The sequence below is a fragment of the Erythrolamprus reginae genome, chromosome 5, assembly GCF_031021105.1.
Source record: "Erythrolamprus reginae isolate rEryReg1 chromosome 5, rEryReg1.hap1, whole genome shotgun sequence".
NCBI lineage: Eukaryota > Metazoa > Chordata > Lepidosauria > Squamata > Dipsadidae > Erythrolamprus > Erythrolamprus reginae.
In genome coordinates, this window is record NC_091954.1 from 51,197,987 (window position 1) to 51,221,858 (window position 23,872).

A 23,872-nucleotide genomic window follows, 5' to 3' on the forward strand; every position below is an offset into this window, starting at 1 on the left:
CTGACTGCTTTGTTTAACAACTACAATCCCATTTCTCCTGATTACATTTGTTAGATCTCCTGGGTCATTAAGCAGACACAGGCAAGGGGATACATGCTGAAATTGAATTTATTTTTATTTATTTATTTTATTGATTAAATTTGTATGCCACCCATTCCCGAGGGATTCAGTTCAATCCCTTTGGTATGGAGAAGGGAACTGATCCAGCAGATTGCAGGAGAAGAGATGGATTTTTTCCCTTGATGAGTTGCCTTCCATGCCTGGAAAGGAGATGAACTGCTCCAGCAGAGTAGAGAGGTGGATCTCCAGTCTTGAAGTTCCCAATTCAGTTCAAGCAGCCCATGGGAACACTTTCCTTCTCCATACCCAATTGCCTTCCTTCTGTGCAGACAGTTCCTTCAAAAGTTCAGATCTTTGGGATATGACCTCCATTTCTGCAGCCCTTTGGAGGAGTTGCCTTCCCCTATATGTGTAAGAGGGGGACTCCTTTGCAGTGCTGTAGAAATGGAAAACAGATCTTCAGGATCAGAGCTTCTTTTCTGTAGCCCTTCCAAGGAAATCCGAAGGAGGGTTGCAGAAAGGGAACTCACATTCCAGATTCCAAAGGGCTGCCTCCAATGGTAGGGCAACCTCAACTCGACATGAAGCTTAAATTCCCACCCAGCTGCAATTCCTTCCTGGCAGGCAGCCCTTTCATCCTCAAAGATCTGCAGTATAAGTTCAATTCAGCTCTGTAGCAGGAGTTTGCAATCAGCAGGGAAAACTGCAAATGCCAATGAAATAATTGCAGACAGCTTTTCAACTTATCCTATGTGCAAACAGATTGCCAAGCATCCAAGACTGTGATCATGTGACCACAGGGAGGGCGTGGGGATTTTATGAAAGCCAGAACTGCTTTACAAGTTGTAAAGTAGTAAAGCACTGTTTCTAAGGCTGTCATAACTTTGAACAATTGTTAAACAACTAGTTGCAAAATAAAAGGCTAACAATATAACAGTATAAAATTATACATACATTTAAACAGTAAGTTAGTGTGAGTAAATTATGTACTATACAGTACTGACAGATTCACTTAACTCACCTAAGGGTATACAGTACACACAAACACACACACACACACAGAATGTGAGTTATAGCCATGCCTTAAGCACAAAGCCAGCAGTGTGACTTAGAGCCAGACATTGTCTTTCAAGTCCCAAGAAGGTGGGAAATGGCAAACCATTTTTGAAAATTTTTCCAAAAAAACTGCAGGCTAATTTATTCTAGGCAGTTGTGTGATTCAAAGGCATGTGCTTTCCACAGAAAATATAAAGCAAGCAACATGGTGTACATATGTTTTTGGAAGAAGCTTTCTGAAAAGAAATTAGATTGCACATAATATATCAAACCAAAACCAATTAATGAAGCCAGATTTCTTTTTATTTAGAATTTTTACATGTTAAAGAAAGAAAAAAGTGAAATTTTAAACTTTTGTCTAAGGTATGCTTAACAGTAAGTGGTATTATTACCTGCAGAAAAGGCACTCCTGTTCTTTCAATTGCTATTACACCTACTGTCTGATTCACTTCAAGGTCCAGAACCAAGATTTCTCTTGGGTACAGTAATAACATGTAATTTCGCTTGGAAGGTAGGTAGGATAGCTGAAGGCAGTCATTCAATGTTACTGATTCAGCACTAAACAGACCACAAATACACTTATTAATTGAGAATATTAATTGATGCTTTTAATTGAGAGTGGGCTATGCTTTATCAAGCAATTAATAATCAAATAATTAAAATTCAATCCATAACCAAATTACATATGCATTTCAGATGTCTGACGAGCCATCTCTCCCACATGAGAAAAGCCCATCCTACTCATGCAAGCAGAAAAGGTCAGCTATGGATCCTGTCTGCTAAGATATTGAAGTAGGCGGGGTCCAGGATAAGAGCCTTTTCTGTTGTGGCCCCATCCCCGTGGAACATTCTTCCACTGGAGGTGAGAACTTTCCCCTTCCTTTTGGCCTTCTGGAAGGGTATCAAAACCTGGCTTTGGCAGTTAGTCTAAAGTTCTAAAGATGGTGCTCACTGCTAGAGGTGGCTGACAAGGTAGAAGATTTCATCCCTGTCCTCTTGGGTCTCTTTTCCCTTTGGGAAGGTTTTAGCAGTTTTTAATAATATTTCAACATTAGTTTGTTTTAATCTTTTAATTATTTTCACCTGTTTGATAAATTGTAAGTCGCCTAGGAGTCGCTTTGTAGAGATGAGTGGCACCAATAATTAATAAATAAAACTAAATATATAATTGGATATGTATATAAAATTGCATTGCAGATAGCTACCATCACTGTTTTTTAATTGTTATCAATTAGCCCTTTTGTTAATTGATGATGTAAGTAGCGAACACTATATAAACATATACTGTAGCACTGTAACTTTCATTTCTGAACTGATGAAAGGAATCTTGTATTCTACTTTGTTCATGAATTCTGAATAGGCCATAATGAATCTATTGTTTGCTGTCTTGACGTCATATTCATTTTATAAAAATCCAAGTAAAATACACATATAAATTAATATGATAGTAAATACGGTTTGCAGATTTTATCCAAATAATCCCTGTTTTGACTGATTGCCTTGCATTAGTAAATTAGAAATTGGAAAGGACAACTTCCTTATTTCCCAAATGCTTTCCAGGATTAAATAATTTTCCTCCTCCTTAGCCAATCCAAAATTGATTTGGTAAATCAACAGGAAGACACAGACTAAGAGAAATACTTCCAGTAAAAGCTTAAAAGTTTAAATTTTAAAATACCACAAAAAATTGTCTATACCATTTATTAAGGTAAAATAATGCATCGATAGTCCTAGTTTCACTTTTGACAATTCTGTACATCATAATCCTTAGGATTTAACTAGACATAAGAAAGTAAGTTGAAGTTGCCATAAAGGCTATTGAAAAGTGAAGCAACATATTAGGTATTTATTCTGCTTTGGCATTAATGTTTGCTTGTTAAGAAAACATTACAATAAAAAATGTCACATTTGGTTAAATATTTGAAGAAAGCTATTTGAAATGAGACTGAAATAAAATACATATTTCAATGTTTGCTAGGGAGAAAAATGTAATGATCAAGTTTATGATTGGTAAGGGAATTAAGTAAGGCAGATTGACTAGAACAATTATTAAGAACATTAGGAGATATCGTAATCAAAACATACCTTGGTTTTTCATTAGTGATGAGAATTTTTACTTTGTCAAGAGCCTTTTTAGCTCCTGTGGCAGATACCAATTTATTATGAACAGGACTAGAATGAGGACTGGAAATGTACACTTTTTTCCCTGAACTGATAGGAGCCTTAGAAGGAGAGAAGTCTGAAATAAACACTATTCCTTCACTTGTAAGCACTGTGTGAAAAAAATAGTAGTAAATACACAAAGTAGTGAAATAATATAATTTCATGGTTACTATACTAATAGATTTCAAATACTAGCAATTTCATGCAATGCTGAAGTAGATGGAAGGCAGCTGAAAGGAGTGACAAAACCCCCCAGAAAACTATTTTGTATTCATTGATTATGGATCAAATAGCCTCAATAGTCACAGCAAATTTATACGGTTTTTATGTATTGTATATGAATACTGAAAAAAATTATTCAGTACGTTCTATTTTTTACTTCAAACTGAAGTAGTGTAAACACAGCATTATTTTTTAAAAACCTTCAAGTGTTCTTAACTGCATAATTTGCAATACACTTATCTATAAGTACACTATATCCTTGAGTACTAGTGGATTCATATGGAGGTAACTCTTGAGTAAACATATTAATTAGTGACTTTTCTGCATTTACTTTGTCATTTATACTTTTATATTCTGTTTCTTTTTTTAAAAAGTACTTTCCCAAAATAAATATATGAAACAAACAAATCTTTGTATTATAGAATAACACAACTGAATAAAACACCAAACCGCAGGTATAAATGGGCATTATCTGTGCTTCTTTAAACCAGTAATGTTCTGATGTCAAGTTACAAACAAGCTTAGCATTATGCATTTGTTTTGATAGAGCATTGCAAATTCAAAGCTCTTGTTCTTAATATTTGTCTGCTTTAGAATCACGAAAAACATATCCTTTTATTTAATAAAATTTTACCAAACAAATTGAAATAACTAAAGTTTTTAGCATTAGCATTTACAGTATTTAACATAAGTTTCAAACAAATTAGTTTCCAAGCTGTTTCTAAAAATGTTATACCAGATTTATTCTTTTGATATTGCTTTTGGCCTATTTTTTATTAACTTCTATGTAACTGGTAGTTATGTCTAATAGCAAATATATGACTAATAACAATAGGCATACTTATGTTTAGAAGACTACTGCCTCTCTGATATAATACTTACATGTTAAATTTGAAGGATCAAAAGGATCAAATGAAAAAGAAAGAATGTTTTCTGCATAACTTTTCTTCCATAATTTGGTGCCAGTATCAGCATTCCATAACACAATATAATTGGGAGGATGAACAGCAAGGAGCAAATCTCGAGATGCATCTTGATTCCATAACCACTGCATGTCTGACAAAAAGGAAGGCAGACTTATCAGTCATTAAATTAAATATATATTTTCTCATTCTTTAAAGTAAATCATATCAATGATTTTTACTTATTTTATCTCACAATCAAGACAAAGCCCTCAAAGTACATCGAGAAATACATTCATAGAGGACTTAAAGACTAAACATCACATGAGAATACTGAATGCTGAAAATACTGAAGTATTTGCCCAAGACTGAAAATGCTGGAGATCTTCACTGCCCAATGTTATATATGGGAAGATCTAATACTAATGCTAATCCCAACTTTAATATTTTTATAAATACCTCAAGGCAGCCAGCATAGCTAATACTCCTTTTTTTCTCATGGTTTCCCAACAGCAACATCCCTGTGAGGTGAATAGGACTGACAGAGCATAACTGCCCCAAAGACACCAATCTGGCTAAGGCAGGACTAGAATTCAATGACCTGGTTTCTAGGTCTTTAACCACTAGACCAGGAATAGGCAAAGTTGGCTCTTCTATGACTTGTGGAATTCAACTCCCAGAATTCCTGAGCTAATCATGCTAGCTCGGAAATTCTGGGAGTTGAAGTCCACATGTCATAGAAGAGCCAACTTTGCCTACCCCTGCACTAGACCAAACTGATTCTATAGTTGACCATTTCTATTGCAAAGTTTCACTTAAATTAAAAATACAATGTATTCTTTAATATCACTGTTTACAATTCATAGTAAACAAACAATATATATAATTATTATTCTTTCAATAAGCCTTGCAACGACAAGCCCACTAAACCATCTTTGCAATATTGCTAGCCTTGTTTATGTACAAACCCCCAAATTTGCAGAGGTCTACAATATTTCGCCCGTACAGCTTGATGATACATATTACACAAAAATATCCCCAAATATTCCAAGCGGCAATGTAAAATGTTCTGTATGAAGTGAACTTTGGGAGTTCTGTCTTTGGGTAACTATTATCCAATATCTTCATTAATAACAAAGGAAATGGCATAGAAGGAACACTTAACAATTTTGAGATGACAGCACTGTAGGGAGTCTAGCTAATATTTCAGAAGACAAAATTACATTATGAACTGAAGCCGAACACTGTACCAAATTGAAAAAGTTGAATATTCAATTGTGATAACAGCAATGTCTTCCTTATGGATAGGACAAATCAAAGGCATATGTATAGCATTACAAACCTTGGTGAGAAGGATTTCAAAATTCTAGTAGATTGTAGCTTTTTCAGCTGGTAATCATCCATTTCAAACTTTGGCCTTTCTCACTCTATTCTACAGTTAGAACTATCACTTAGTACTCTTCCTTGGTCATTGGATTCCATTTCCTATATACAGTATTTCCATTTTGGTTCTCTGTGTTGTGAGCTCAAAACTCCCTAAAGCTTTTTACATTCTTCATTTTCATTAGGATAGTTTTGGGTCTGGTTTCATTGTCTATCAGGTATCATTTTCCACTTGTTTATCAACTCTTGCCTGAATTTTTAAAAATCTCTCTGCCTCAAACTGTAGAAACCTGGAAAAAACCACCTTAATATGTCATTAAATGTGTGTATGAGGACTGAGGGAGGGAGGGGAAAAGAGAGGGCAATTATAATGAACTGAAGCTTAGAAACCTGACAACCAATTTCTCAGTATATTTAAGTAAAGTGGTACCTCTACTTAAGAATGCCTCTACTTAAGAACTTTTCTAGATAAGAATCAAATGTTCAGGATTTTTTTTGCCTCTTATTAAGAACCATTTTCTACTTAAGAACCCGAGCCTGGAAAATTTTCCCAGGAAATTTGTGAGCAGCACAAAGGCCTAGCCAGTTTCCTGCCATTCCCCCTTTAACCCTGACCATCTCGGGCTTTTCTGGGCTGCCAGAAGAGCCTTTCGGTAGCGTTTATGGAGGCTTTGGAAGTCCAGAGCGAACGGAGCATTTTCCTTTCTCTGGGCGTTTAGAGAAGTAATAAACCACTTCGCTGTGGTGACTTCCTTGCGCTGCCTCCCAAAAACCCAGTGCGAGGTTACCTCCTGGAGTATCTGAGCACGGAAAGGCATGGCCAGACGAACTCGGCTTCAGCCAAATCAAGGAGTCACCATAGTGAAGGAAAGGCGCCGGCTACAAAGTGAGCGAGAGGAGAGGGGAGTCCTTCAGCATGGGAAGGAAGAGGAAGCAGGTAGCAGCAGCATCCGTCTTTCAGTCAAAGGAGTGGGAGGTTCCCCCCCTCTTGCGCGCCTGGGTTTCTCTCTCTGGAGCAGTGTATGGCAGGAAGCCTTGTGCCAGGTGTGTGGGAGGCGCATGCTTTTTTGATTCCCTTCACCTCACCTTCTTCCTTCGGCAGCGACTGTCCTCCTCCTCCTCTTCTTCCTCCTCCTCCTCCCACCCAAATTCCGAGCTTTTATTTTTTTCCTAATGGGTTTGTATGCATTATTTGCTTTTACATTGATTCCTATGGGAAAAATTGCTTCTACATACAAACTTTTCTACTTAAGAACCTGGTCACGGAACGAATTAAGTTCTTAAGTAGAGGTACCACTGTATACATATTTAAGTTATGAATTGTAACCATCTCATTTCCATTTTATCACAGGGAGAAATCAAGATCAATTTTAAAATGCAATTCTAGCATCTTATGCAATGTCATTAAAGGAAAAAATAGTTGGGTCATTTTAGGCCATTAAAAGTTTCTTAGCAAACAAATGATCAATTATTCATGAAGCTCATTTTGAAAATTTCATTTCACCCAGATGCTGTGAATTTTACTTCAGGAATAAAACACATTTATAACTGTGAAGCTAATGAGGAATGGGGATCGCACTGAAAACAGCAGGAGATGCACAGTTTGCAATAAGAAAACACTGTCACAAGAGAATTGGCAAATATTAGAGGGCATTAACATGGAAAATGTACTTGTAAAGAAAATGATGTAAAATCTAATTATTTATTTTTATTCAAGTTGCTCTCAACCTCTGCTTTAAAGGAGAATTCCAATATACAGTATCATCTTTTATCTTAAAGACATATAAACTGAACAGTTGTTAATCAGGTGATAAAATATATAAAGTTGTGATTATTAGTAGTAATTCAATTAAAAAGATCTAGATGAAAATAAATATCCTGATTCTATGCCTGATTATAGAAGGAAGATTTAACCTAGAACTCATTCTATAACTTCTCTTGGATGCTAGACAATGATGCTTTGGCATCATCATTGCAGATATTTTTCCATGTGTTCTATTGCTAAGCTAGAGATCTATCTAATCATTGTTTTCAATAATTAATCTTACCAATTCAATAATGAAGTAGCTGAATCTGCATTCAGAAGTAACAAATATAATAAATTAAAAACCAAGTAATATTTTAAAAGTGCCAATCACATTTCAGATTACTTGAATCTTCCTTCATACATCATAGAAACATAGAAACATAGAAGTCTGACGGCAGAAAAAGACCCCATGGTCCATCTAGTCTGCCCTTATACTATTTTCTGTATTTTATCTTAGGATGGATATATGTTTATCCCAGGCATGTTTAAATTCAGTTACTGTGGATTTATCTACCACGTCTGCTGGAAGTTTGTTCCAAGGATCTACTACTCTTTCAGTAAAATAATATTTTCTCATGTTGCTTTTGATCTTTCCCCCAACTAACCTCAGATTGTGTCCCCTTGTTCTTGTGTTCACTTTCCTATTAAAAACACTTCCCTCCTGGACCTTATTTAACCCTTTAATATATTTAAATGCTTCGATCATGTCCCCCCTTTTCCTTCTGTCCTCCAGACTATACAGATTGAGTTCATTAAGTCTTTCCTGATACGTTTTATACTTAAGACCTTCCACCATTCTTGTAGCCCGTCTTTGGACCCGTTCAATTTTGTCAATATCTTTTTGTAGGTGAGGTTTTCAGAACTGAACACAGTATTCCAAATGTGGTCTCACCAGCATTCTATATAGCGGAATCATAATCTCCCTGCTTGTTATACCTCTAGCTATGCAGCCAAGCATCCTACTTGCTTTCCCTACTGCCTGACTGCACTGTTCACCCATTTTGAGACTGTCAGAAATCACTACGCCTAAATCCTTTTCTTTTGAAGTATCATACCTTTTCAGAATACCCCAGAGACAAGCCAACATAAGAAATCATCATTGGATGAAGAAGCTACCATAATTGTAAACATACAAGCATTTCAATTTATTTTCCACCCTGTATTCACCCTGTTTCAATGGTATATATAGTATTTCCTCCCCCAACTTTCCCTGCAAATTATAGCCATGTGCTATATTAGATTGGGGGAGGGGGGAAGTTAGCCAAATGAGCTTCTAGGTCTAGAAACATAAAAACATAGAAACATAGAAGACTGACGGCAGAAAAAGACCTCATGAGCCATCTAGTCTGCCCTTATACTATTTTTGCATTTTATCTTAGGATGGATATATGTTTATCCCAGGCATATTTAAATTCAGTTACTGTGGATTGTTCCAAGGATCTACTACTCTTTCAGTAAAATAATATTTTCTCATGTTGCTTTTGATCTTTCCCCTAACTAACTTCAGATTGTGTCCCCTTGTTCTTGTGTTCACTTTCCTATTAAAAACACTTCCCTTATTTAACCCTTTGACATATTTAAATGTTTCGATCATGTCCCCCCTTTTCCTTCTATCCTCCAGACTATACAGATTGAGTTCATTAAGTCTTTCCTGATACGTTTTATGCTTACGACCTTCCACCATTCTTGTAGCCCGTCTTTGGACCCGTTCAATTTTGTCAAATATCTTTTTGTAGGTGAGGTCTCCAGAACTGAACACAGTATTCCAAATGTGGTGTCACCAGCGCTCTATAAAAGGGGATCACAATCTCCCTCTTCCTGCTTGTTGGAGACTCTACTCAAAAAGAGGATAAATCAGCACCTAAAAAACAATAAATTATTGGACCCAAATCAGCATGGCTTTACTGAAGGCAAATCATGTCAGACTAATCTCATTGATTTCTTTGACTATGTCACAAAGGTGTTGGATGAAGGTGGTGCCGTGGATATTGCCTACCTGGACTTCAGCAAAGCCTTTGATACGGTTCCACATAAAGAGCTGATAGATAAATTAGTGAAGATTGGACTTAATCCCTGGATAGTTCAATGGATTTGCAGCTGGCTGAAGCATAGACACCAGAGGGTTGTTGTGAATGGCGAGTATTCTGAGCAGAGTCAGGTTACAAGCGGTGTGCCACAAGGGTCTGTTCTGGGTCCTATTCTTTTTAATATGTTTGTGAGTGACATAGGGGAAGGTCTGGTAGGGAAGGTTTGCCTATTTGCCGATGACTCTAAAGTGTGCAATAGGGTTGATATTCCTGGAGGCGTCGGCAATATGGTAAATGATTTAGCTTTACTAGATAAATGGTCAAAGCAATGGAAACTGCAGTTTAATGTTTCCAAATGTAAAATAATGCACTTGGGGAAAAGGAATCCTCAATCTGACTATTGTATTGGCAGTTCTGTGTTAGCAAATACTTCAAAAGAAAAGGATTTAGGCGTAGTGATTTCTGACAGTCTCAAAATGGGTGAACAGTGCAGTCAGGCAGTAGGGAAAGCAAGTAGGATGCTTGGCTGCATAGCTAGAGGTATAACAAGCAGGAAGAGGGAGATTATGATCCCGCTATATAGAACGCTGGTGAGACCACATTTGGAATACTGTGTTCAGTTCTGGAGACCTCACCTACAAAAAGATATTGACAAAATTGAACGGGTCCAAAGACGGGCTACAAGAATGGTGGAAGGTCTTAAGTATAAAACGTATCAGGAAAGACTTAATGAACTCAATCTGTATAGTCTGGAGGACAGAAGGAAAAGGGGGGACATGATCGAAACATTTAAATATATTAAAGGGTTAAATAAGGTCCAGGAGGGAAGTGTTTTTAATAGGAAAGTGAACACAAGAACAAGGGGACACAATCTGAGGTTAGTTGGAGGAAAGATCAAAAGCAACATGAGAAAATATTATTTTACTGAAAGAGTAGTAGATCCTTGGAACAAACTTCCAGCAGACGTGGTAGATAAATCCACAGTAACTGAATTTAAACATGCCTGGGATAAACATATATCCATCCTAAGATAAAATACAGAAAATAGTATAAGGGCAGACTAGATGGACCATGGGGTCTTTTTCTGCCGTCAGACTTCTATGTTTCTATGTTTCTTATACCTCTAGCTATGCAGCCAAGCATCCTACCTGCTTTTCCTACCGCCCGACCACACTGCTCACCCATTTTGAGACTGTCAGAAATCACTACCCCTAAATCCTTCTCTTCTGAAGTTTTTGCTAACACAGAACTGCCAATACAATACTCAGATTGAGGATTCCTTTTCCCCAAGTGCATTATTTTACATTTGGAAACATTAAACTGCAGTTTCCATTGCTTTGACCATTTATCTAGTAAAGCTAAATCATTTACCATATTACAGACGCCTCCAGGAATATCAACCCTATTGCACACTTTAGAGTCATCGGCAAATAGGCAAACCTTCCCTACCAAACCTTCCCCTATGTCACTCACAAACATATTAAAAAGAACAGGACCCAGAACAGACCCTTGTGGCACACCGCTTGTAACCTGTCTCTGCTCAGAATACTTGCCATTAACAATAACTCTCTGATGTCTACGCTTCAGCCAGCTGCAAATCCATTGAACTATCCAGGGATTAAGTCCAATCTTCACTAATTTATCTATCAGCTCTTTATGTGGAACCGTATCAAAGGCTTTGCTGAAGTCCAGATAGGCTATATCCACCACACCACCTTCATCCAACACCTTTGTCACATAGTCAAAGAAATCAACGAGATTAGTCTGACATGATTTGCCTTCAGTAAAGCCATGCTGATTTGGGTCCAATAAATTGTTGTTTTTTAGGTGATGATTTATCCTCTTTTTGAGTAGAGTCTCCATCATTTTAACTATAACTGATGTCAAGCTAACTGGCCTTCTTCTCTACTTCTCTTCTTGTGGACAGGCACAACACTGGCCATTATCCAATCCTCAGGAATATCTGGGATTGGTTGAACAAATCAGTCTAACAGTAGATTAAAACATGAGTCTCATTATTCCCAGTCTAGCACTTTAATCACTAACCATGCTGACTTTTTTATTTATAATTTACAAATGACTCTCATCAGATCCAGTTCCCATACCTAAGCAACCCTATAAGGTATACTAGAATAAAAACGCATGTCAGAATGTAAGGCACACAAGTGTTGGTTATGCATTTATGTCTATTAAACCTACTGAAAATGTGTACAGACATAAATGCTATTTTCTAAGAAGAAAGTATTATGCTTGCATAATCTTGCTAGATTATGATCAAGGTTATGAATACATCTTAAACCTGTCACCTCTATGCTCAATCATTTCTTCTCCCAATATTACTCTTATCTGTGCTTCTGTTATGGCCTCAAATTTTAAAATTATAAATTATACAAGCATAATTTCAGAAGTCTATATTAGCAGGCATTACTTCCAGATAACAGTGTTCAATATTGCAACTTGAATAATATACTACTTGCTGTGAAGATAATTATCTTCCAACTATAATTTACATAAAGTTTTAAAAATCTTTTACAATATGAAATAAACCAGAAATAGTATGATACGTGAATGGTGTTATTTTTTTAAAAAAAGTTTATAGAACAAAAATTAAAAATAGGGGCCTTATACCAAGTATATCTCCTATACTCGAAAGAATTTGTATATGTAACATTTTTGATGAAAATGACAGTTTAAAAATAAACTATTTAGCATTATATTTTTCTAACTAGTACAATTATTCATTACTGGTACATGATGCAATAATTTTCTTACCTTGAATTGGTTTTGTATGCTCTTGGATTTCACAGCGGGCAGTTCCTGTAGCTACATCCCAAACAATTATCTTTCCACTAGCATCAGCAGTAGCCAAACGCAAAGAATAAGGTGATCCAATATTGTGATGGTAGTTTTCTTTAGCCCATTTAACCTTAAGACAGGTCAGTAAAGCGACTAGTCATTTAAAACACTTAAAAACATTCATTTTTGGATCTTAGATAGTAAAGTTCATTACAAATTGAAAGAGACTGATTTATGGCATTTATAAATTTTTAATGCAGAAAATATAAGAAATTTAAAAATAAAATAAATTTAATATAAAAATATTGCTTTCTTAAATACTGACTAACCACAAATCTGATAAATATCAGTCCTCAACTCAGAAAACCTATGCCTGCTAAAACTGAATTTTTAAATAAATTTTGTATAACTTTCTCTTTGCCATATAATGCACAGAGGTTAAGGTATATTGTAAAACTGCATAATGTTTATCTATTGGAAAACATAAATCTAAAGAGTGGAAATAAAGTATCACGTTTGAATGGAATGGCTGACTAGAATCAAGAATACTCCTCTAAAGAAATCAGACTGCAAAATACAATTTAATAAAGGACACTTGTTAAATAGTAAAAGACAAATGTAGTTAAAATTTCATGAATCGTTTTTATAAAGAATCTTAGCTAATTTTGCTGGTATAAGAACCCTTTTTTGCAGCATTCTAATGATTCTCTTCAATGTACCTTGACTACAGTAGCCTTGTGCTTTTCCAAAACCTGTAAGGTCTGAGCTGTTTTGGAGTCAATCACCAGAACGAGAGAATGGCATCCATATGCAATCAGTCCTTGCCAGCCCCTACATGAACAGTAATTGTAATATTAAATAGACGCAAAAAATAATTTTGTTGAATGTTCATAGAAATGTATGTTGCTGAAATGGCAGAGAAGACAAATAAAAGAAATGTACATATTTGCTGTTAAAATGTTAAATCATAAATCATTTGTATGTACACTAAGAGCTTATGCAATGGAGATAAATTTCGTGTGTATCCTATCACACTTGGCCAATAAAGAATATTGTATTGTATTTTATATTATTTAGTTCTTGGATAACTATTAATGTGTTTCAAATACACCTTTTCAAGTCTCAGAAAACATCCTTGTAAAATAACTGGAAAAGTATACAGTATAAGCTAAAGTTCTTATTCATCATTTTTATTATTCTTGCAGTAATAATCTCTTATACCCATAATGGCAAACCACAGGTGGCATGCACAGCCATACCTGAGGGCATGCGAGGCGTTGCCCTATGATGTGCGCACTAGCCAGCTGATTATCGGCCTTCCGAAGGGCAGGGGGAAGCCATTTTTGCCCTCCCCAGGTTTCAGGAAAGCTTCCGGAGCCTGTGGATAGTGAAAAACGGACCCAATAGGCCTAGGAAAATGAACTTCTGGTGTTTGTTTGTTTGTTTGTTTGTTCGTTCGTTCATTCATTCATTGGATTTGTATGCCACCCCTCTCCGTAGACTCAGTAGGCCTGTTAAGCCCATTTTTCATCATTCATAGGCTCCGGGAGCTTTCCTGAAATTTGGGAAGGCGAAAAACAGTTCAATGGGCATAGCGGAAATCCGGAGGCTTCAGTGAGGCCTGTGTGCATGTGCGGGGGGGGGGGGGGCAGCGCAGAGGTGTGTGCGCACACATTCACAGGACGAGGTATTGCATTGTGGGTGTGGGCACATACGCACATGCTATTGCGCACGTACATACCCTTTTGGCACCTGAGCAAAAAAGTTTGCCATCACTGTCTTATACCATTTACTTCATGTCAATTGAAAATAATCTTTTCTTTTTCCACTACAGTGGTCCCCCGATCATTGCGAGGGTTCCGTTCCAGGACCCCTCGCAATGATCGGTTTTTCACGAAGTAGCGCTGCGGAAGTAAAAACACCATCTGCGCATGCGCAGATGGTGTTTTTACTTCCGCCGCAGCAGCGAGGAGCCGAAGATTGGGGTTTCCCCGCCGCCCACGCAAACTCCTCGCTGCTGCCGCGCCCGCAACGTGTCTTGTCCGCCCGCCGCTTGTCCGCCGCCTGCCTGCCCGCGCGCCCGCCGCTCGCCCACGCCGTTCGCTCGCGCCGCTTCCCAGCTGAGTCCTGAAGCCAGAAGGCAAAGGCGAACTTCCGCGTTTGGCTTCGGGATTCAGCTGGGAAGCGGCGCTGGGGTTTCCCCACCGCCCACGCAAACTCCTCGCTGCCGCTCGCCCGCCCTTCGCCCGCCCACGCCGTTCGCTCGCGCCGCTTCCCAGCTGAGTCCGAAGCCAAACGCGGAAGTTCGCCTTTGCCTTCTGGCTTCAGCTGGGAAGCGGCGCGAAGCGAACGGCGTGGGCGGGCGAAGGGCGGGCGCGCGGGCAGGCAGGCGGCGGACAAGACAAGCGGCGGGCGCGGCAGCAGCGAGGAGTTTGCGTGGGCGGTGGGGAAACTCCTCGCTGATGCCCGCTGCTCGCCCTCCCGCCAGCAAGAGGGGGAAGACCCAGGGAAGCCGCCCAGCAGCTGATCTGCCCGGCGCCATCTACGCATGCGTGGCCATAGAAAAAAAGGGCACGCATGCGCAGATGGTGTTTTGACTTCCGGGTTGAAAAATCGCCATATAGCCGTTCGCAATGATCGGGATCGCGATACCCGGGGGATCACTGTACCTTACTGTGTTTCACTATACTATACTTTTAACCAATGGTTACCATTTTTCAAAATTCCATAACAGGTCTCATCAAACATAATCCCAACTATTTTAGAATTCCTAAACCAATTCTTGTAATACCCTATCCAATGTCTCCTTCCCTTTTTTACTTTTAATTGCAGGACTTACATACTGTTGTTTTTATAAAGGAATTTTTAAGGTATCTTAAATATTGGTCCAAAATTTAAACAGGCATGTGAAGCAAACTCATTTTCTTTACTATAAATATACATATGTGTATATATAAATAAAGCACTGCATCAATATTATGAAAGAATCTATATGATAATAATATAGTTGTTTTAAGTTGAGATAGTTTTTAATATTTCTTTTTTTAATGTTTTGCTGATATGCAGTACCCAACATCTGAGTTTGGGATAATATATAATACTGTATTAGAAATAAATAAGTAAATACCATGCATTATCATTACCAAATACTATGCATTATAATTAACATTATACTAGTTTTCACCAAGAATTTCAAGCCATCTCACAGGCTTCTTAGAAACATAGAAGACTGACGGCAGAAAAAGACCTCATGGTCCATCTAGTCTGCCCTTATACTATTTCCTATTTCTTCTTCTTTTTCTTCTTCATCATCATTAACAACAGAGTTGGGAGGGACCTTGGTGGTCTTCTAGTCCAACCCCCTGCTTGGGCAAGAAGGCCTACATTACTTCAGAGAAATGGTTATCCAATATCTTCTTAAAAGCTTGCAGTGTTGGAGCATTTACAACTTCTGGAACCAAGCTATTCCACTGATCAATTGTTCTAACTGTCAGGAATTTTCTCCTTAGTTCTAAGTTGCTTAGATTAGTTTCCACCCATTGTTGTTCTACACTCAGGTGCTTTGGAGAATTTTTTGACTCCCTCTTCTTTATGGCATATATTGGAACACTGCTATCATGGCTCTCCTAATCCTTCTTTTCATTAGACATATCCCGTTGCTGCAACCATTCTTTATTTGTTTTAGCCTCCATTCCCCTAATCATCTTTGTTGCTTGCACTCTTTCTAAAGTCTCAACATCCTTTTTACATCATTGTGAGCAAAACTGAATGCAGTATTCCAAGTGTGGCCTTACCAAAGCATTATATAATGGTATTAACACTTCACATGATCTTGATTCTATCCCTCTATTAATGCAGCCTAGAACTGTGTTGGCAGCTGCTGCAAACTGCTGGCTCATATTAAAATGGTTGTGCACTAGGACTCCAAGATCCCATACACAGTTACTACTGTTGAGCAAGGTGCCACACATAATGTATCTGTGTATTTTGTTTTTGTTGCCGAAATGTAAAACCTCACTTTTTTCACCATTGAATTTCATTTTGTTTGATAGTGCCCAATGTTCAAATCTGTCAACATCCGTCTGTATCTTGAGCCTATCTTCTGGAGAGTTGGCTATTCCTGCCAGTTTGGAGTCATCTGCAAACTTGATTAGTTCCCCCTCTATCCTTTCACCCAAGTCATTAATGAAGATACTGAAGAGTACTGGGTCTAAAGCAGAGCCTTGGGATACTCCACTGCATATTTCCCTCTATGTAGATGCAGTTCCGTTAAGCACTACATGTTGAGTGGGGTTAGCCAGTTTAGAATCCATCTGGTGATGTTGTTGACTAACCCACATTTTTCAACTTTATTAATAGTAGGTTATGGTCTACTTTATCAAATGCCTTACTGAAATCCAAGTAAATTAAATCAACAGCATTCCTCCGGTCCACTAATTTTGTTACTTTGTCAAAAAATACAATAAGTCTGACATGATCTGTTTTTGACAAACCTATGTTGGCTTTTGGTTATTACTTTATTTGCTTCTAGGTGTTCATTGATTGTTTGCTTGATTATCTTTTTCAGAATCTTCCCTGGTATTGAGGTAGGCTGATAGGTCTGTAGTTTCTTGGATCTATTTTTCTCCTTTTTTTAAGATGGGAACTACATCATCTCTTTTCCAGTCCTCTGGCAGTTACCTGGTCCTCCAGGATCTTTGAAAGATAGGTTCTGAGATCTTGTCTGCCAGTTCCTTCAGAACTTTGGGGTATTATCGATATGATCCTGGTGATTTGAAGTCGTCTAGGGTACACAGATGTTCCCTTACCATTTTCTTCCCTATTTTAACTTGTGTTCCTGATTTGTTTTTTGTGATGTTGTTTTTGGTATGTTGGACTGTTTCTCCCTTTGTGTAAAAAGGAAAAAAACTAAACTGCTATATAAATTTGATGCCAAATTAAAATGAAATCTTCACAATGTCTCCCCCCGCCCAAAATTTCCACCAGAAAGGAACTATAAAATACTACAAATAACAAAACTTTGATGAAGTGCAATATATATATATGAGGACCCGGATAGTGGGGGCAATATGCTGGGTCTGTTAAAAAGTGCTATTGCTAACATGTTGTAAGCTGCCCTGTGTCTAAGGAGAAGGGCGGCATAAAAATTGAATAAATAAATAAATAAATATCCTCCCCTAGATTTTGATCTAACTTTCAGCTACCATTCCACATTTTTCTTGTTTTCACTCCAATTTAAGACATAGACATTTTTTTTCCTACACATGGAAAGCTTCTAACAGCACTGATGTGCATGTCTCTGGTTTTCCCCATTGTCTCTTCAGTGTGCTGTATTATTTAAACATATGCTTCATTTCAAAATAAGCTTATGAAATCATTCAGGGGGCTTCCTCCTTTCTACTGTAAAAAAATAAAATTTACCCCAACATTATTTTATTTATTTATTATTTATTAATTGGATTTATATGACATAATCATAATACTCAACCCAAAGGTGTTTTTCTTTCAAGACGCAACTGGACTTCCTGTTTGTTTGTTTTTTTTAAGATGTTTGCTTCTCATCCAAACAGCTTCTTCAGCTCTGATAGAATGGCGGGGAGTGGAAGGACTTATACTCCTTGTAGAAAATCCAGTTGCCTCCGAAAAAACACATTGGGGATAACCAGGACCTAGATGACTCAGAATTTCCATAGACATAATATTCAATATTTTGGTCACATTTCTATATCTCACCTATATTACAATAATTTCTAAACTCAAGTAAGTACATCTCACTATTTATTTTATTTATTTGTTTTGTCAAGTAAATATTGGAGGTATGTAAAGATATAATAATATTCATATACATACTAGTAAAAAAATAAAAGAAGAAACATTAGGACAGGAGACGGAAGGCAGGCTGGTGCACTTATGCACGCCCCTTACTAACTCTTAGGAATCAGGAGAGTAGATAGTCTAAGCCTAGGGTAAGATTTTGGCGGTTAAGTGATGATACTACAAAGTCTGGTAGTGAGTTCCATGCATCAACTACTCGTATTTCCTGCAGTCGAGTTTGGAGCAGTTTACATTAAGTTTGTGTGCTCGTGTGTTGTTGTGCTTGAAGCTGAAGTAGTCATTGACAGGAAGGACGCTTAGATCGTGTTTAAGGAGATATTGTTCTAAACTTTCTAAACCTTGGATTGTATTGCAAGCTTTATGGGACTTCTATGATGATAGCAAGTCATAATCTGCCTTTTAACTCCCCAAAGCATCATCTTCTACTAATTCCGCTCACAGCTCGTCTGCATGCATGCCCTATGTTCCCTCCCCACCGACGTCCCATATTTTTTTCTACTTACCAGTCTGCCGCCCCTTTATTGTGAGGGTTAAGCGCCCCAGTGAGGGTCCGGGCTGAAAGTTTGACGTTTACCATGTAAGAAGTCTGCATGGTCGAGGAAAACAAACAAACAAAAGGACGGACGGACGAACTAAAGCGGCTAACGGGTGAAATCCAGGAAACACTCTTCTCCTCGATTGGGACGCCGCTAATCCTTGTCCCTAATTGGTCCGACTTGCCCTGCTCGCTCCAGAACTTTGGTTCCGCCGGCGCTTACAAAAACGAAACCAAATGAAACGAAACCAGCAAGAGGAAGTTCGAGCGCCCGAATCTATTCTTATGCGCATGCTCAGCTAAAGAGCTATTCCCAAGATTCGTATTTCTTTTTTTCTGTTGATGGATTGTGATTTTGCAGTCAGAGGATAAACTTTGCTTTCCCATACTTAAGAGGCCGGGGGGTGGGGATGCATTATTTGTGCACACCTGTATAATTAAGCCTGTTATTATCTCTGTATTGGGAGAATCCAGGTAAGCAAACAGGCTAAGAATGATATGCACAAATTAGAATAAATCCCAATGGACATATTTCGAAGTTAATTAGAACTGTCTTGTTAATTCTTTACATAGGATAAACGCACTGGATTTATTAGCTATTTTACTAATCCAAACTAAACGCAGATCATCTTCAATAAGTATACATAAAAAGATGTGTTTATTGCTTTTCAGCTTGATTTCCCCCCCTCCCAAATAAGAAATATTTGATCTGAAAGTCACTTTTCCAAAAAGGAGTGTAGTTATCACTAATGGAAAGTTCTCTGTTTACTGGAATGCTGCTGTTCAATGTGTTTTATTTACTGTGATTTCATATTTATATACGTATACCATGTATAAATGTTTCAAGTAAACTGTCATCATTTGCATCTTATAACATAACAAAATTTGCATCTTCCATCATGAGATGAAATACATTGGATTGTGGTGATGTGGGGAGCAGAACACAATATAAATTAAAAAGGATCATATTTCATATGCGTCACAAATCCATTCAATTGATATGTTCCACCACTGTATATATTAAATATTTTATGTTTTAATATGTGCATATTTTACAAAAGAAAGTATGAAATAAATATAAAATAAGTAAAATACTGCCCAAGAGGAAAAAAAGAACAGACTCCAAGAATTTCCACCTTGACAGTGAAAAGAGAAAGGTCTTCACATTAAGACTATTATGCAAATGGATGAAAATTTAAGCCCCTGAAATGATTGCTTGCTGAAGCAAATGTTGACAAAAAAGCTTGTAAATTCCCATTGGCTTCTAATGCAGCTTGAGATACTGGAGATTGTCAGTGTTGCCAAAGCAAAGACAGGTTTTTCAAAGCGGTAAAACAAATATTTGTTGGTGTGGGCTAAATGCACATTTGTGTTTTGAAACACAAAATGTGTATGCAACTTGCAACTTCAAGACCACACACAATTCATTTTCATAATCCCTACAATATCCTTCATTATGCCACCCAACATTGATATACAGTATATATTAATGTCATGATAAATGTTGTGAGGATAAGATTAATGGCATTTTTTAAATATTGAAATGAAAGTTTTTATTCGTTGAAATTATTTTTAAAGAATTTAATGTCATGAACATTTCTGCATAGTATCCTTGAGATTCACAATTGGTTCATTGTTGAATCTTATTACTCTTACTCTGAACTGAGAACTTTTCACGTATTTGCCATTGTTTTTATCATTGGCATTGGAGGCTTAAGTTATTATCAATAGTTTGTCAGCTGCCATTATCACTTCTCCGCCTTTAGATATGAGTGTCAAGCCTGTGGTGTCATGTTGTCTTCAAGTGAAGTTTCATGATATTTTTCCCTTTCGTGGAGCAGGAGTGTGGCCTGTACATGAAACATCCAGCCTGCAGACCACCAGTTGGATAACTCTGCTAGACTAAGCAAGTATAGTATGGATGTAGCTGCCACTATTAACATTGTGTAAGATAGAAAAAATAAGCAATAAACATATATCTAAACTCTAAAACAAATATGTTTAGTTTCTTCCAGCTTTTTTATACCTTTGCAAAATGTGTATGGTTTGAAAGCCAGTTCAAAATTAACAATAGGTCATCTGTTCCTAATAGGAAAAAGGCTGGTTTGACCTTTGAAGATTATGAAAAGATCAGACAAATGAAAAGTATAGCAGCTTTATGGAAGATTTAGAAGAAATCTCATGCTTCTGTGTGATTCTTGGCAATTTTTGGCCAATGCTATGAATAATTAGTGGAGAGTCAATTAGTGGAGAGATCTTCTGGGTATGGTTTTGTTTCAATAAGCTGTTTACAAAGATGACTGGTTTATTTTGTTGGACTTCAACAGACTAGTGTAAAAACAAGGTGGCAGCAATTTTTTAAAATTTAATCATTTGGGGAATTATACTACACTACTGTAATTATTAGATTTAATCCTTTAGATGGAAAGAAACAAACACATTTTCAAAATGCTGCTTTGGAAAAAAACATAGGATCCTTCTGTTTCCTAGACAACATGTTATTGTCTAGAGATACACAGTACTTTGTGTTGACTTCATTATATAAGCTTCTGTTGTACACTGTATGCACCTAGACATTTGTTTTGTACAAGGTGTCTTTCCACTTTTAACAAATATGCAGCCATAGCAATGAAAGACAGTTCAAAAAGAAAGTAATCCATGTTAATTTAAAATCCTTCTTCAAAGGTAAGAGTTTGGTTCCTCCATAAAAGACTATTAAACAGGAAGCTTCCAAACAGCAGAAAGATTTTCCAAGTTATTGCAACCACGAGGAAGAATAATATTTCCAACATTCATAAGATAATCAGTTAATGTAACATCGAGAGAACTAGTCTGTTATGGAGAAACTGCTATGTTGTCACAACTTTTTTAAAAACATGAAAACTGAGAGTATATGAAATTTGGTAAGATACAATTGTATCAGCGGGCATGATGGGTTGTGTATTGCTCAGATTTATTTATTTATCAAAATGTGTACAAGATGGCAGGTATGATATAAATATAAACAAAAGCGAAGTAAGTATAGGTAAATCTGGACAGTAGGACAGGAACGGTAGGCACAATGGTGTGCTTATGCATGCCCCTAACTGACCTCTTAGGAATTGGATGAGGTCAACTGTAGACAGTCTAAGGTTAAAGTTTTTGGGGTTTGGGGAAGAAACCAGAGTCAGGTAGTCCATTCCAGGCATTGATTACTCTATTGCTGAAGTTGTATTTTCTGCAGTTGAGTTTTGAGAGGTTTACATTGAGTTTGAATGTATAATATGCTTGTGTGTTGTTGTTGTTTTTAATTGATTTTTTTACAATTTTAAGATACACACAACATAAAATGAGTATTTAGTGAAAAGTGCCTATCACCCGACAAATATTCATACCCTACCACCAAATCAGGGGTGTTTCTTGTATAAACCATTTTAACCCAAGAGCAATGTAGCTATTTACATATTACAGAGTGATTCCAATTTATTTCTTGTAGCATGGTCTTGTATTCTACTTGCCATATATTGTCTTACCTTGTCCCACAGTCCCATCAGTTGTCTCAAGTCAGTTTCATTAACCAAATTCATCCTTTTATCCATCCACATCCGTGTGTATTGTTGTGGTTGAAGCTGAAGTATTCATTGACATGTAGGACATTGTGGTAGATGATTTTATGAACTACATTTGGATCAGATCGAAAGCGACAGCGCTCTAAGTTATCTAAGCCCAACATTTCAAGTCTGGTAGAATAGATATTCTGTTGTGAGCAGAGGAGTGGAGGACTCTTCTTGTGAAATACTTCTGGACTATCTCAATTGTATTAATGTCCGATATGTAGTGTGGGTTCCAAACAGGTGAGCTGTATTCGAGGATTGGTCTGGCAAATGTTTTGTATGCTCTGGTTAGCAGTATAATATTGCCAGAAAAAAAGCTACGCAAGATTAGGTTAACAACTCTTAGTGCCTTTTTGGCAATGTTGTTATAATGGGCTATGGCACTTAGGTCAGTAGATATGAGTACTCCAAGTTCCTTAACAGAGTGAGGGTCATGTCCTTCAAGTTTGTATTTTGTGTTCTCATTCTTTTTTCCAGTGTAAGACAGAGCATTTGTTGGTTGAAATTTGAAGTTGCCAGTTATCACACCATTGTGATACATGGTCTAGATCTTTTTGAAGGGTAGAAGTATTGTTGGTGGTGCTGAATAGTTTAACATCATCAGCAAAAAGAACACAGTTGCTTATAATATGATTGCAAAGGTTGTTTATGTAAAGAATAAATAGTGTTGATACTAGAACACTGCCTTGAGGGATACCACTGTTAACAGGTGCAGGATTTGATAGGGCACTCCATATTTTAACCATTTGTTGTCTGTTTGACAAGAACACAGTTATCCAATTATTAAAGGGACCAGAGATGCCATAAGATTTTAATTTCCAAAGTACCGTATTTTTGATGTATAAGATGCACCTTTTTCCTCCCTAAAAGAGGCTGATAATTAGGGTGCATCTTACACTCTGGATGTAGCTTTTTTCCCAGCCCTAACTAGCTTCTAACAATCTTCCCAGCTCTTATCTTGCAGGCTCTTTCATTGTTTCTCTTTGTGAAAAATATTTTCTAAGCCCTCGGCCTTTACAGGGTTTGTTTCATTACTCTAACTTGCTCTGAGTAAGTTTTTTTACAGCCCTAACCAGGTGCTAACAATGTTCCCAGCTCTTACCAGCTTGCAAGCTCTTTCATTGTTACTTTCTACCAAGAATGTATTCCAAATTCTGTCTTTGTAGGTTGTTTTCTTTGCTTTACTTGCTCCAGATATTTCTTTCCAGACCTAACCAGATATTAATGTACCCAAGCTCTTTCTTTGTTACTCTCTGCAAAGAAGAATGTTTTCCAAGCACTAAGTCTTTGCAGGGTTTTTTCCATTGCTCTACTTGCTCAGACTGTTTCTTTCCAAGTGCTAATGATGTTCTCAGCTCTTACTGGCTTGCAAACTTTCTTTTTTACTCTCTAAGAATAATTTTTTTTAATCCCTTAACCAGGGGATAAAATAAAGTGCTGAAGCTGACCAGACTAAGTACGCTACCTAGATGAATTCCTGGTAAGCAGATTCT

At 37.2% G+C, this 23,872-nt stretch overlaps 1 protein-coding gene and 1 long non-coding RNA gene across 4 annotated transcripts in view; one reads left to right on the forward strand and one right to left on the reverse strand.

Annotated features, from left to right (window-relative positions):
- WDR11 (WD repeat domain 11) overlaps positions 1-18,958 on the reverse strand; it is a 60,213-nt gene extending 41,255 nt beyond the window's left edge. The window contains exons 1-6 of the mRNA XM_070752594.1: positions 18,755-18,958; positions 13,136-13,247; positions 12,393-12,546; positions 4,384-4,557; positions 3,202-3,388; positions 1,509-1,674 (exon numbers count right to left, since the gene is read on the reverse strand). Of these exons, the coding sequence (XP_070608695.1) occupies positions 1,509-1,674; positions 3,202-3,388; positions 4,384-4,557; positions 12,393-12,546; positions 13,136-13,247; positions 18,755-18,843 (882 nt within the window). The 5' untranslated portion in view covers positions 18,844-18,958. The remainder of the gene's footprint in view (positions 1-1,508; positions 1,675-3,201; positions 3,389-4,383; positions 4,558-12,392; positions 12,547-13,135; positions 13,248-18,754) is intronic.
- A 129-nt stretch (positions 18,959-19,087) lies between these two features.
- Positions 19,088-23,872, forward strand: part of LOC139168416 (uncharacterized) — a 214,343-nt gene continuing 209,558 nt past the window's right edge. For 2 of the 3 annotated variants that reach the window (XR_011559289.1, XR_011559287.1), the window contains exon 1: positions 19,088-19,260. This is a non-coding gene — a long non-coding RNA (uncharacterized lncRNA). Of the gene's footprint in view, positions 19,261-23,806; positions 23,860-23,872 lie in introns of those variants that run through there. The other variant, XR_011559288.1, reaches the window with a different exon arrangement.